General features: G+C 42.1%; 1 protein-coding gene across 4 annotated transcripts; it reads left to right on the plus strand.

Annotated features, from left to right (window-relative positions):
- Nucleotides 1-2,638: 2,638 nt before the first annotated feature.
- On the plus strand, nt 2,639-12,482 carry foxo4 (forkhead box O4). Of its 4 annotated transcripts, none has more exons than XM_030739031.1 (4): nt 2,639-3,545; nt 4,049-4,571; nt 7,268-8,791; nt 9,236-12,482. In XM_030739031.1, the coding sequence occupies exons 2-3, from the start codon at nt 4,137-4,139 to the stop codon at nt 8,759-8,761; spliced, it is 1,929 nt and encodes a 642-aa protein (XP_030594891.1). In that variant the 5' UTR covers nt 2,639-3,545; nt 4,049-4,136; the 3' UTR covers nt 8,762-8,791; nt 9,236-12,482. The 4 variants fall into 4 exon arrangements, with proteins under 4 accessions (XP_030594891.1, XP_030594892.1, XP_030594893.1 ...); XM_030739032.1 differs by having other exon boundaries at nt 4,094-4,571; XM_030739033.1 differs by having other exon boundaries at nt 2,639-3,341.
- Nucleotides 12,483-12,936: the final 454 nt, after the last annotated feature.

Raw genomic sequence — 12,936 nt, forward strand, 5'->3', positions numbered from 1 at the left:
CACCAGTCTACTACACAGACCAATGAAGGGTGGAAGTGCTCCTGTGATAAGCAAACACCTGAAATTAAAGTTAAGCATCATAACTGGATAGTTTTATTCAACATTAATGTCTCACTTGTTATAGTTGGAAATTAATCATTCTCTCAGCTGTATTCCTTGATGTTGAAATGTGTTATGCTTGTTTTAACAGCTTATTTTGAATTAAAGACTTAAAATTAAACCACAAAAAGGAGAAAAAGTTCGTTCTCCGTTTAACAGCTGCTTTACACAGCTGTGCTTCGCACTCACGTTGCTAGGCGACATGAGCTACGCAGAGGTGACGGCAGCTGATATGAAGGCTAGCCGCTCACTTCCGGCCTTTGTGGTGTTCGTGGGCTGCGAAAGACGTGGGCCGGGTCCTTCGCAGGATGCGGCCCCTAATTTGGACATTGTGCGTCGATATAATCTGTATGCCGGGAACTCGTGCACTGAGAAACGTTCCACGGTGCAAAGTGCGATTAAAATGCGTTAAAATTTTTAACGCGTTAATTTCCCCATTAATCGAAATTAACGCGTTAAAGTCCCACCCCTAATATATATATATATATATATATATATATATATATATATATATATATATATATATATATATATATATATATATATATATATATATATATGTGTGTGTGTGTTATCTGGAAGATAACACCTTATTCCAGCTGAGATAAAGAGGTGTTTTTGTGGTTGCCACATGTGAAGGTGAAGGCTTGGAAGGGGAGATATAAGCCCTTTTTGCCAACAGTCATCATGGGAAATGTCAACTCTCTGCCCAACAAAAGTGATGAGCTGGAGATATTGGTGAAGACTCAAAAAGTATACCGTGAGTGCAGTTTCATGTGTTTTACTGAAACATAGTTGAACCAAAACATCTCAGACTCTAATGTGGATCTACCTGGTTTCACCCTAATATGGTCAGACAGAGATGCTAAAGCCAGTGGCAAGAAAAAAGGTGTGGTTCTGGCTTTATTTGTGAACCGGAGATGATGTAATCCTGCACATATCACTGTCAAAGAGAAGATGTGTTGTCCTGATATTGGCTATCATGATATGTTGAGCTAAGTCAATAAAGTTATTCTTACTAAATCTGTCCTTTCACATACTGTGGGTGCAGCAGGCTGTCACTGAAGGAACTGCTCAGTGCTGGTAAAGTGACCTGCATGGTGTGGGAGGTGTTATCTAACAGGGACGACAGTTTAGCCACCATTCTCCTGTTACTTACTACATCCACCGGGTCAAGAGGGCATCCCAGAACAGAGCTGGCCTCCTTGATCAGCCTGTACAATTTTTTTTTTCTGTCCCGAGGGGAGATACTGCTGCCCCAGTAGACCACACCATAAAAGATGGCCAATGCCACCACAGAGCCATAGGAGCTCCCCCTGCACTTCAAAAGCTCCAAGTCTCCATAGCAGAAGCAGCCTGCTTTTGTCCTGTCCTGTAGATGACATTTGTGTTGTTAGTTACAAAAAGTAACCATCACATTACAAGTTCACTAAAAGTCTTGAAGGTTAAATAGAAAATACAGCAGCTCTTTCATGATCGTTAATGTAAATGTCCTCACACACACCTGTTGTTGTCTCCGCCTCTCCTCTCCAGGGGGATCTCTGTCTGTCTGCCTGACCATCTCCTTTTGTTCCATTTATAACACAGACTACTCAAATATTCCAAATATATTATTCTGTTATGATAATAAATAAATACACCTATAGTTTAGGTAATAAGAGCATCAAGACCTAAATTTTAATTGGCTGCCATTTAATGCTTTACTACTGCACTTCTACACTACAAACTTCATTCAGTTATTCACATTCATACAAACCTTCACTAAGTTCATGTCAAGCACTCATCTCACGCTACGATGGACGCATCAGGGGCAGCATCTTGCGTGAGGACATTCCAGCATTTATATTTGATTTGGCATATTTTTACACAGGATGCCCTTCCTGACGCAAACCCCAACAGATTTGTGCCTCCTCCTGGGATCAAACCTTTCACTTGTTAGGCAATTATGTAAACCAAAATTATAGGCCTTGTTTTTTGTTTATAATGTACTCTAAGTGCTAATTAATCATTATTTATAAAATACCATAAAATATTATCTTTTCATATCCAAGGTAAAAAGACAAGATAAAGTATTTACCCCCCCCAAAAAAAATCCTTTAACAAAATTGCTTAAATTAGTATACAGCTCAGTATGCAATATAACAAAGCAACTAATCTGAAAACAAAAATAATAAATAAATACAATATACATTAAAATACAAATATTAATTGATATCACATTTAACAGACCAAAATATCCCAAAGTCCAGTAATATTGTTTAAAGTAAAATATGATCTTCAGGGGATTCTCACATTACATTTTAAGATTATTATTATTATTATTAGTTTATTTCAGGAAAGTGTGTAGTTTTGCAGTATTTTCTTGTCTCGTGTCTCTAATTACCGGTAATACCTTAAATGGCCTAAGAGTACTTAGGACAGTTTCATAAACTGTTACATAATGCTCCACCACAGGTACATGTTGCTGTTTACGCCGGAACCGTCTGCCACATACAGGACTCCCCTTCCCAGAATTCCATTGTGCGCAGGCGCAGAGCGCGTTGCCTGACAGTGGTAAACAGACGTCAGAAGGGAGTCTTCGCCTCGAGTCAAAACAAAACAAAACAAGTCGAAAAGATCCCGAAGGAGTGAATATTTGTACAGACACAACGACAAGAAGTTTTACAAAAGTCAGCGCGGACCAGAAACGGCAACTTGGAGGAAGTTATCGGAGGCTTTTCGCGGACTTTTCCACGGATTGTAAACTCTGGAGTAGCAGGAGCTTAAGCGGCTAACGTTACGGAGGCTATTTGCTGTTTTCAAAGTGCGGCGAGTGGGAGCCGACAGAACTGCGGGCGACCCCAGCTTCACCCAGCGTCCTAGAAGAATCTGCGAGGCTTGGTTGGCGACACTACGGAACGAGGGTCGGCTGAGTCCCGAGCTGCGGTCGAGGGGACTTTTTAAAACCCGCTTATTCGAGCATCGTGTGCCGCGGCAGGAGTGTGGGGAAACATGGCAGATGGCGACATGCGCCCGACCGCACTGTGGCGGACCGTGCAGACCTGAGGCGCGGACTTCTCTTTCCATATTTCTATCATCTCTCTACTTTCATAAACGGGCCCGAAAGCGCCATCACTGACATCTTTTCCTCGCTGGAAGTTTGTTTTTCACCGCGGAAGCCAAACAGAGGCGTCTACCAGCGTCTCGGGGCAGTTGTTGAAACAAACCGCCGACTCCGATGATCAGCCGCTGCGCATCCTCACGTTGAGTAAACCGCACCGGTTAATGACTGTCTGTGGGACTTCTTTTTTTTTTTTTATTAAATAAACTTTGTCTTCCTTCTTTTTTGGTCTTGTGGGGAGCTCAGACAGCCCGTTGTTTACAAGAACAGTCAGAAAGCTCCTTTGTAACCGCAGCCAACTAATCCCCACATGCAGACCGCATAGTTTCACATTAAAACTTCACTTGTAAGTTTACAGATTTGATCCGCAGTAATTACATTTTCACTCACATATTACTAGTGTCTCCTTAAAAGTTAAAGATAAGTAAAACAGTTTTAAATGGGTGTTCATGTGTATGAAAGGCTTTAATTTATATTTGTAGCCATACAGATTTTTTTTTAATTATTATTATTAGTTTCCAGATGAGCCCAAAAGCCTTTGTAGGCCCAGATGTTTTGGTGCTCGTTGCCACTCTGCCGCTGTTTTTGGTTTCATTCAAACAAAGAGACTCCCGCCCCAGCCTTCCTTATTTCTATATAAATCTGAAGGTTTATGATAGTTGCTATTAAGGAGATTATTTGGGTTCCCTAATCTCCAATCTGAGGATTAACCGAGGCTATTGGCGTGTCCAGATTATTACGTCTCTTTTCTAGGCCCCTCGGTTGACACCCCCGCAGTGGGTGAAGCATATTGTTTGTTTTGGTTTTTAAGAGCGTGTGTCTGTCCTTTTTTTTTTTTTTTTTTTAAAGGTATCCCCGGCTCAAACTTACCTTTTAAACTTTAAATGTTTTAAGTTGAACACGTCTCTGTGGTTGAGTGGAAGTTCAGAGGACCGCCATGGAGGAGTCGCCGGTGCCCGCGATTGACCCAGATTTTGAGCCGCAGAGCAGACCTCGCTCCTGCACGTGGCCGCTGCCGAGGCCCGACATCTCTGCTGTCAAGCCGGAGGGGGCGGACGGTACCGAGTCCGCCGCCGGGACTCCGCCTGCCGACGAGGACAAGCCGGAGCCGCAGCAAATCGCGTCCGAGCCCGAGAAAGCAGCGGTGACGGCGGTGGAGGGTGGCGTCGTGGGCGGAGCCGGAGCGACACCGCGCAAAGGATCCTCCCGGCGCAACGCGTGGGGCAACCAGAGCTATGCAGACCTGATCAGCCAGGCCATCGAGAATTCACCTGAGAAGAGGCTGACTCTGGCGCAGATCTATGAATGGATGGTGAAAACAGTGCCTTACTTCAGAGACAAAGGAGACAGCAACAGCTCTGCAGGCTGGAAGGTGAGGGCTTCATCTGCAGACATGTCAAACTCATCTCTGTAAATACAGCCAAATATTTGTTGCATGTTTATAGTTCTTTTCTTTAAAGAGGCAAGATACACATTCATTAACACGAGCACATAGGTCCATCATGTAAATATTCCAGACTAATTTTCATCTGCAGTAGGAGTTTTTCTTGGCACAAAATGGACCTTTGGAGGAGACTACATATAAAGTTAAGGCAAAGAGTCTATGTTAGTTCATTCATTAATCAGCCATTTTTGGCCATCTCAGTCAAAAGATAATTAAACTTGAGTAAATTAACCAGGAAAAAAATGAATAACCATATTATTAATCACAGTTCTGCTTATTTTCCTTTTTGTGGGCAGGAAAACTCCTGGCTGGTATTTACAGGCAGTGTTGAGGTTTCTCTCCTGACGTCATGCGTACATTGCTGAGAGTTGTCCACCATACAGGACATGATACAACCACTGGTTGCTAGAGAAATGTGTATTCCCCTCCTGGTTCGCAGTGGTTACTGGAGGTTCCTCGTTCTCGCTGGGTTAAATTAGTTGTAAAGAAGGTGCTATACCAAAAACCTCCCGGTGATTGCTTTGGTTGCTAGCAGACTGCCAGTAGGGTTGCTTATAGTTTTTCATGTTTGTCTGGAGCTACTCGGTTACTACTAGACAAGTGGTAGTACAATTTGATAAAGTGTGACACAAGCCAAAAATGGAGAAGGTTCGCCTTTAAAATAAAAGGTGCACCCCTTTGATACATGTTGCCTGCAGCCCTGTGACAGTTTTCACTTTGATGGTTTGTGTTGCACTTTTCACTTTCGTTACAGCTTGTAGAGTTGCTGGTCAGTGTTTGTAGATATTCAAACTTCCATTCAAACTAGGACTGCAGCAAATTGCAAGTCACCAAAGTGACAAGAAGGTTTTTGTCATTTTTCCCTTGTGACAGGTAGTTGCCAGGGGGTCACTGACTGGTCTGTAGACCTGTGTGTCTGGGACTTTAGCAGTCATTTTGCCTGTGACTGTACAACTTCCAGCAACCACTTGTCATGGTTGGGGAATACTCGTTTTTGCTTTGCTTTGTTATGGACCAGTCTCTATCCCTGTGAGACATGGGCCTTATTCACTTAATCCTACATTGTCACTATGATGATTGCACGTCCAGAATCACACGTCCAGAAACCCACAGCTCTGCATTAGCCGTACAGCGTATGGGTCACCTGCTCAACTCAGTGAGCTAAACTGGTACCCCAGTAGCTTCTTTTTAATGTCATCACATCTACGTTGCTGTTTACAGATCTCAGTGAAAAGGCACAAAAACTCTTCACATTTTTGTAACTAAACAGTATCATATAAGCACTGTATGGTTTTAAAAAAAAAAATCTACATCTGGAAATACTGTTACCTTTCTATGTATTTCTACTCCTGCATGTATTTCTACTCCTCCTACTCCTTAAGCCGGTAACAGTGCATTTTATTGAAGACTGGAGACTTCAGTGCAATTTTCACACCCTGCAAAGCGTCAGTGAGCCAAATTGGACGCTCTGACAGGCCAGACCTGGCCCTGGGGCCGCATGTTAGACACCCCTCATCTACTGCATCATTTTACTACCAGTCACGCATTTGTAGTTCTGCAGTTTGCCAATCATTATCCCGTTGTTTGGGCTGGGAAGTATGGACCAAAATAAATACATGCACCAATATTAAAGTATATCAATTATTTAGGTACAAAATGGTCTTTTGTAAACTGAGGTTTTCGTAGTTAACTAAAACATGTAAGGAAACACTTCAGTTAACTGAAATTATATTTGCCTGGAGTTTTAGCTTTGTGAGAAGAAGCCAAATCACAGGAAAAAGCAACAAGTTACAAACTCATCAACTGAGACTGACAAGAATGAACTAACTATATGTGTGAAAACACCCTGAAACTAACAAAAATGAATCTAAAACCAAAGAAACACACCAACTTATAATAACTCTGGTACCAATGACACCTTATGTTTTTTTACTCTTGTGGGATAAATGATCTGATCTGAAGTGACTTCAGGATAAATCTTTCGTAAACACTTTCGTACCGTTATCCCAGACGAGTGGTTCCCAGCAATCTTTAGTTTTCCTTCTTTCTGAAACAAAGTCATAACTGCTCGGGCCTCGTTGTTACAGTCTGCATTTGCCTGTTTTGATTTGAAATCCTTTTCAGAGACAACAAATACATCCAGCATCAAAGAGATGACATAAAAAACTATTTTAAAAAAATCCTTTATTAGAGATTATATCCACAGTACCTGTGCTTTAGTTTTGGTATGATCATTTAAAAATTAGGGATTAATCTGCAAATCATCTGTTTAATGAAAGGAAAATCTTTCTAGAAAGAAGTCTCACCATTCTGCAACCACCTTGAAACACCTTTGGGCAGCTATTTAAATTAACTTTTTAAATAAACTTCAAAGGGCACTTGAACATAAAAATGCATGCACAGACTAAAAAGTCATATCTGATTTAAAAATTTTTTTTTTAATTTTCTGACTTTGCCACATAATATGGATTTTAAAAGCTTTTCTTCCCCTGCCAGTTGCTGAATTCTGCCATAGGTTTAATTCAGGACTTGCTTTTCCAGTGTTTCTTTTCCAGTGTCTCTTCTCAAGCTTAACTAGCAAACCCTTCATTGTTTTTTTGTTTAAACCTTCTCTTGGTCTTCAGAATTCAATTCGCCACAACTTATCACTCCACAACAAGTTCCTGAGGGTACACAATGAGTCGACTGGAAAGAGCTCCTGGTGGATGCTCAACCCAGAAGGAGGGAAGACTGGCAAAGCGCCCCGCCGCCGGGCTGCCTCCATGGACAACAGCAGTAAGCTGCTGAAGAGCCGCATGAGGGCCAAGCAGACCAAGAAGCAGGCAGGAGCGGCCGGCCTGGGAGGCACAGGAGGGGTGCTGCAGGTTGACAGCAATGCAGGTTCAGCGGGCGCAGACAGCCCTAACTCGTCCCAGCAGTTCTCCAAATGGGGGGTGAACAGCAGCAGCCCCTCGTCTCGTGGCAGCCTGGATGATACGGACATGTGGACCACCTTCCGCCCGCGTACAAGCTCTAATGCCAGCACCTTGAGCGGACGTCTGTCCCCCATTGCTCCCGGCCAGGAGGATGATGACAACCTGCCCGATGATGGACTGCTGGGACGATATGCTGCCAGCAGCTTGACCCCTACTCTCACCGAGACCCTCATGGAAGAGCTGGACCTGATTGATGGCCTCACTCTGATGACCGGACAGCAGGGAGGGGCCAGTCCCAGCACAGCCCCACCAGCACCTCCCACTCCGCTGCCCTCTGCCTCCACTCTGCTGCCTCGAGGCTCCAGCTTCCCCTCCTTCCATCAACTGCAGTCATCCAGCCTCCCTCAGGCCCCCACCCACACCGCCGCCACAACCTCTGTGTCTCCCTGTGGACCCAGCAGCAAAGAACCGACAACCTTCAGCAGCTCCCTCTTCAACCCCATGTCCACGTCCAGCTCTCGTGGGAGCAGCCATTACAGCACCCATGTACCCTCCAGCCTCGAGGCGCTGCTCACCTCTGATTCCCCTCCTCCCAGTGATGTCCTGATGGCACAAGTGGAGCCCATCATGCCAAATCCTGGAGGGGTGGGCATGATTGGTTTGGGCACATCTGTTGCAGGAGTAAGGTTGGGTAAGGGGCTGGAGCCGAACACCGTGGCACCCATTGGGCTGCAGGCTCAGATGCAGCCTCAGCAGCATCACCTTCACCACCAGCAGCAGCCGCCACCTCCACAGCAGCAACACCAGCATCACTCTCAGATGGGGTTGGGGATGATCCTCTCAGGTATGTCTCAGGACCTGTCACAGCTCTCTGCCCTCAAAGGCCAGCACGCCACAGTACCAGCCGTAGGCTCGCAACATGCGGGGCCCATCGCTGTGGCAAATCCCACCGCCAACCTACCAGGGTTGAGTCAGTTCGGAGTTCCGCCCTGCTTCCCCACCAGTCAGGACCGGCTCCCTACAGACTTGGACATAGATATGTTCACTGAAAACCTGGATTGCGATGTGGACTACATAATCAACAGTGACCTCATGGATGGAGATGGCCTCGATTTCAACTTTGACCCCATGCTGCCTGGAGGCCAAGGGTACCCGGGGCCAGCTAGCACGCAGGGCTCTGCTCACAACTGGGTGCCCAGCTAATTGCTCAGCTGACCACATGGAGTTAGCCAGGTACACCAACCACTCTGAGACACTACCACACTAACGCCTATTATTAGTCCATAGAATAAAAACAGATTTGTCTTTAGATGTCTTATTATGTAAAAAAAAAAAAAAAATTATATATTCAGTTTACAGTGATGCAAAACGAAAAAACCCATCAAATCTAGGTAATATTTGGCATTTTAATTTATGATTTAGCATGAAAGTGACCCTAATTGAGAAATTGTTCCTTAGAAAAGTAATTAAAATATTCTATTAAATGGAAAAAATTAAATATTTGCAGTTTTTTTTAGCTTCCTAATCTAAAGCGTTTGCATCTTTATTTTGTTTTTCTGTCACTGTAAATGGAATATTTTAGTGTTTCTGTATTGTGAGATGTTCACAAAGCTTGAATATGTCCCTACCTACCTTTTAAGTAAAAACAGGGCGAATGACTGTTCTATTCTCCTGCAGGAAACTAATCTCCAATCAAGATAACCTCACGCAGCCACCAGTGCATCCCTCCTCCCTGCTGGCCGAAGATACTTTTCTTCAAGCGTGACATTTCTCTTGGACTTTACAAACCAAGACCTCATTCATGTCACGTGCCAAGACATGCAGAGGATGGGGAGGAGATTCAGGCTACTATGCACAACTTTGTGTTTTTTTGTTTGTTTGTTTTTTGTAAAATAACACTCGGCAACAATTTGGCTGCTAGCCTTTTCTTGTTTTGTTTTGTTTTCTTTCACTGCAAGATGATTTTTAAGGATGTGTGACTTGATGTTTTTTAGATTGAAAAGACAAATTACCCCCCACCCCCCCACCCCCCACTAGGCTGGGAGTTTGTACTTTAGTTATGTTATACCACAATAGCTTTAGGGCAGATATGGTACTCTGGATCTTAAAGGCGCTGGTTTGACAGACTCGATGGATTGTGTTTTTTAAAGAAATGGCCAGTTTTCCTGCTCGGCGTGAATTGCCAGATCAAATGGTCGTCTGAATGAGGTACACTTGCTCTGCTGCACCGACCTTGAGAGATAAAGAGAACGAGAGAGAGAGGACTGTTGTGAGCAGGTGGAAGGTAAAGACAGGACAAGTGGAGGCGTAAAACGTGTGGCCACACATCTAGCCCGGATTAAATGTACGATTTTAAATTTATCACTTTAGAGAAAAGAGTTGAGAGGGTATGTATTTGCAGTTTGGCATTTTTTTTTTTTTTACTTCAATCCAGTGTGTTATGGTTGATGTAAGATAGAGGGTGTTTTTGTTGTTGTTTTTGTTTTTTTAAATCTGTGATGTGCAGTTAAACTAACAAAATGAAGAAATGGGATTTGTGAATTTACACATGGGGCATTCAAGGGTAAATCCATATGCTAATGAGTGATTGGTTGGCCAAGTATTACATTGTCCTAGACAGCTGACATGCCTCCACTGTCCAACCTGACTTCTTCCTTCATTTCCCTCAAGCCTGTGCATTTTCAAAGCACTTAGGTTTCCTGCAACACAGGGACCCCAAACTAAAAGATGCATCCACATTAGGTTGTACCATTTCAAAAGAAGAGTTTATAATCTTGTAAATGCTCACATGCACACATACACAATGCTATGCAGACCTATCAGGAGGAGCTACGTGAAATCTTTGAAGGAAATTTGAGAAAGAAAAAAGTTAAAAGTCCCTCCACTGAAGGGTTTTTGGTATTTAACATTTTCCTGATATATTGTTGGACATTTTTAATTAAGTACTAACGTTGAAAAAGAAAAATGAATTAACTGTGTGAGAAGTACAAAAAAAAAAAGAATATATTTGATGATAGTTTTAATATACAATTTAGATGAAATCAGATATTAATACATATGAATATATTACTAGTGACAAGTGATGTTTTTTTACACATTGGAAGACGCATTCTCAGATAATTTTTAACTGTAATTTTCTATACTTTTATTTTTGTAAAGAATGAGATGCATGTAGAATTTTTTTTATAACCAAAGGAACACTAATATTTGCATTGCATGTAGGGAGCGCTTGGGCCTGAGTATCCTCGGTGTACATAAGCTTTGCAAAACAAAAACTATATAAAAGCGAGCAAGAGGTGCCTGTAACGTGACTTTAAAAGTTGAAAGGGGCAAATACTTGACAGTTTTAAAGAATATTTCCAGTCGCCTGCCTCGCGCTTCTTGCTTTCATTTTTTCTTTGAATCCAAGTAAAAAACTGCATCAGAAAAGAATTATTTCATCTCAAAACGAGGCTCATGCAACTATTAAGTCTCAGGAAAAACAGCACTTCCGTACAGTCCTAATCAGACACCGGCAAAAACAAAACAAAAAAAAAAACTATTTTGCACAATTTCTCTGTTACGACAGACTGGAAACTAACACGCCACAGCTTTGCTTTGTTTCCCTGCATCTCAAATTTAAATTCACTTTATAAATTTTAATAATTTTTAGCTGTCCAGCCATGTATATCAGAGCTAGCCTGTCCTGTGGGTTGTTTTATTTTGCTGCCAATATTTAAAACACTATAGCATGATGTTACTCTTTAGCAAGGCTTTATTTTGTCATCTCTCCCTGCCCCTTTATTAAAATTTTGTGGTTTTTTTGTATTTAATTTTCAGAAATATCCCTGCAGTTTAATATCCATCATTTCGCTGTCGCTGTTTGAATATGTTAGCCTATGACGTGTATAATGCACTCTTCTTTGTTTCTTTTTTCCACCCCATATATACTTCCTTTTTATTTTTAGTTTTGTTTTGTTTTTTTAATGGTGCTAGATGTCATATCTTTTGTGACGGTATCCTGGAGTACGCCGTGATACAAGGGGTGCATATCGGGGAATTGTCTGTATCCGGCACAAGGATAATAATTTGGTGTTGTGGTGTAAGTTAGCATACAATCAACGGAGCCCCTAAAGTGCCATGCGAGGATATTGTGTGCACACAAGTTATTTACCTCATGTACAAGGTATTTACCTGCTGTATAAGTTATTTACCTTGTGCAGGAGTTGTTTACCTCGTGCGGACAAGATATTTATATTTTGCAGACAAGATTAAAAAAACAAACAAACAAAAAAAAAAAAAAAAAAAAAAACTTTGCAGGACTCTAGGGGCTCTATATCCCTCTTTACTAGTTTTATGTTTTCATATGTAATCCAGTCACCCCCATCGACCCAACCTGGTCTCTTAAATCTAAAAGCAGACGACCAAAAGACTGGTCTAAACTTATTTTTGAAGTTATGCACTGAACCCCCCCCCGTGTTGTTTTTTTTTTTTTTTTTACGTTGGTCCCGCTGTTGGGGAAATGTTAGTAACAGCTGACTAAAGGAGCAGCAGCTGGTTGGTGAGAATCTACTTTGATGTCTCTAGTTTACTGTTGCCTCCTTGAAGCAGTCTGGTGTGGTGTTCTCGTGTAACTCCTCTTTTGTAAGAACAACTAGCTGCATATTTGTTTCTTCAGTTTTCTTTAAGTAGCAGTTAGTTCCTGTATGTTGCTACATTTTAAATTGCCCCTATACAGTATTTTAGTATTCAGCAAAAGTTGGGGTTTTTTTCCATAGGGAAGGGTGGGAAGTTGTGCATAAGCCAATTATGTTTATGATTTTTAATCATGTTGATAGGTTTTTTTTCTCTCACTCTGTGCTCCCCTCTTTATTTTTTTTCTCTACACATTGATGACAAACAGTTCTGAACAGCAAAAATCAATTCAATAAACTGTTTAACCCACTTTTCCTCTGCCTCATTGATGACTTATGACACCTCAGACTTGTTCAGTTCTGCAGGTCTGCCACTAGAGGCTGCTGTGGTCCAGAGATTAAGTCACTCAGGGACACACACACACACACACACTTGCGTTGTACTGGTAGTTATGAAATCTTTGATTTTTGGAAACCACATTTCACAGCCTTTCTCATTGTCCTTAAGTTAAAACTTAATCCCCACCATTCGAGAAAAGCTCTCTGTTGAAAATTCAAGAAAGCACATCTGCAGAGACTTGAAACCTGATTGTAAATCAACACTTATAACTTGTTCTAGTTAGGACCACCTGACATTTCTATTCCCCTGCAACCTATACTGCCTCCTAAAGTAAGAAAAGGACTGCACACTGGATCTCTTTGAATCGAAATACAGTAATGTGCAAAAGATTTGAGCTAACCCCTCCTTTCTTTATATGTTGATTC

Source organism: Archocentrus centrarchus, chromosome 10 (genome assembly GCF_007364275.1).
Source record: "Archocentrus centrarchus isolate MPI-CPG fArcCen1 chromosome 10, fArcCen1, whole genome shotgun sequence".
In the NCBI taxonomy this organism is placed as follows: Eukaryota; Metazoa; Chordata; class Actinopteri; order Cichliformes; family Cichlidae; genus Archocentrus; species Archocentrus centrarchus.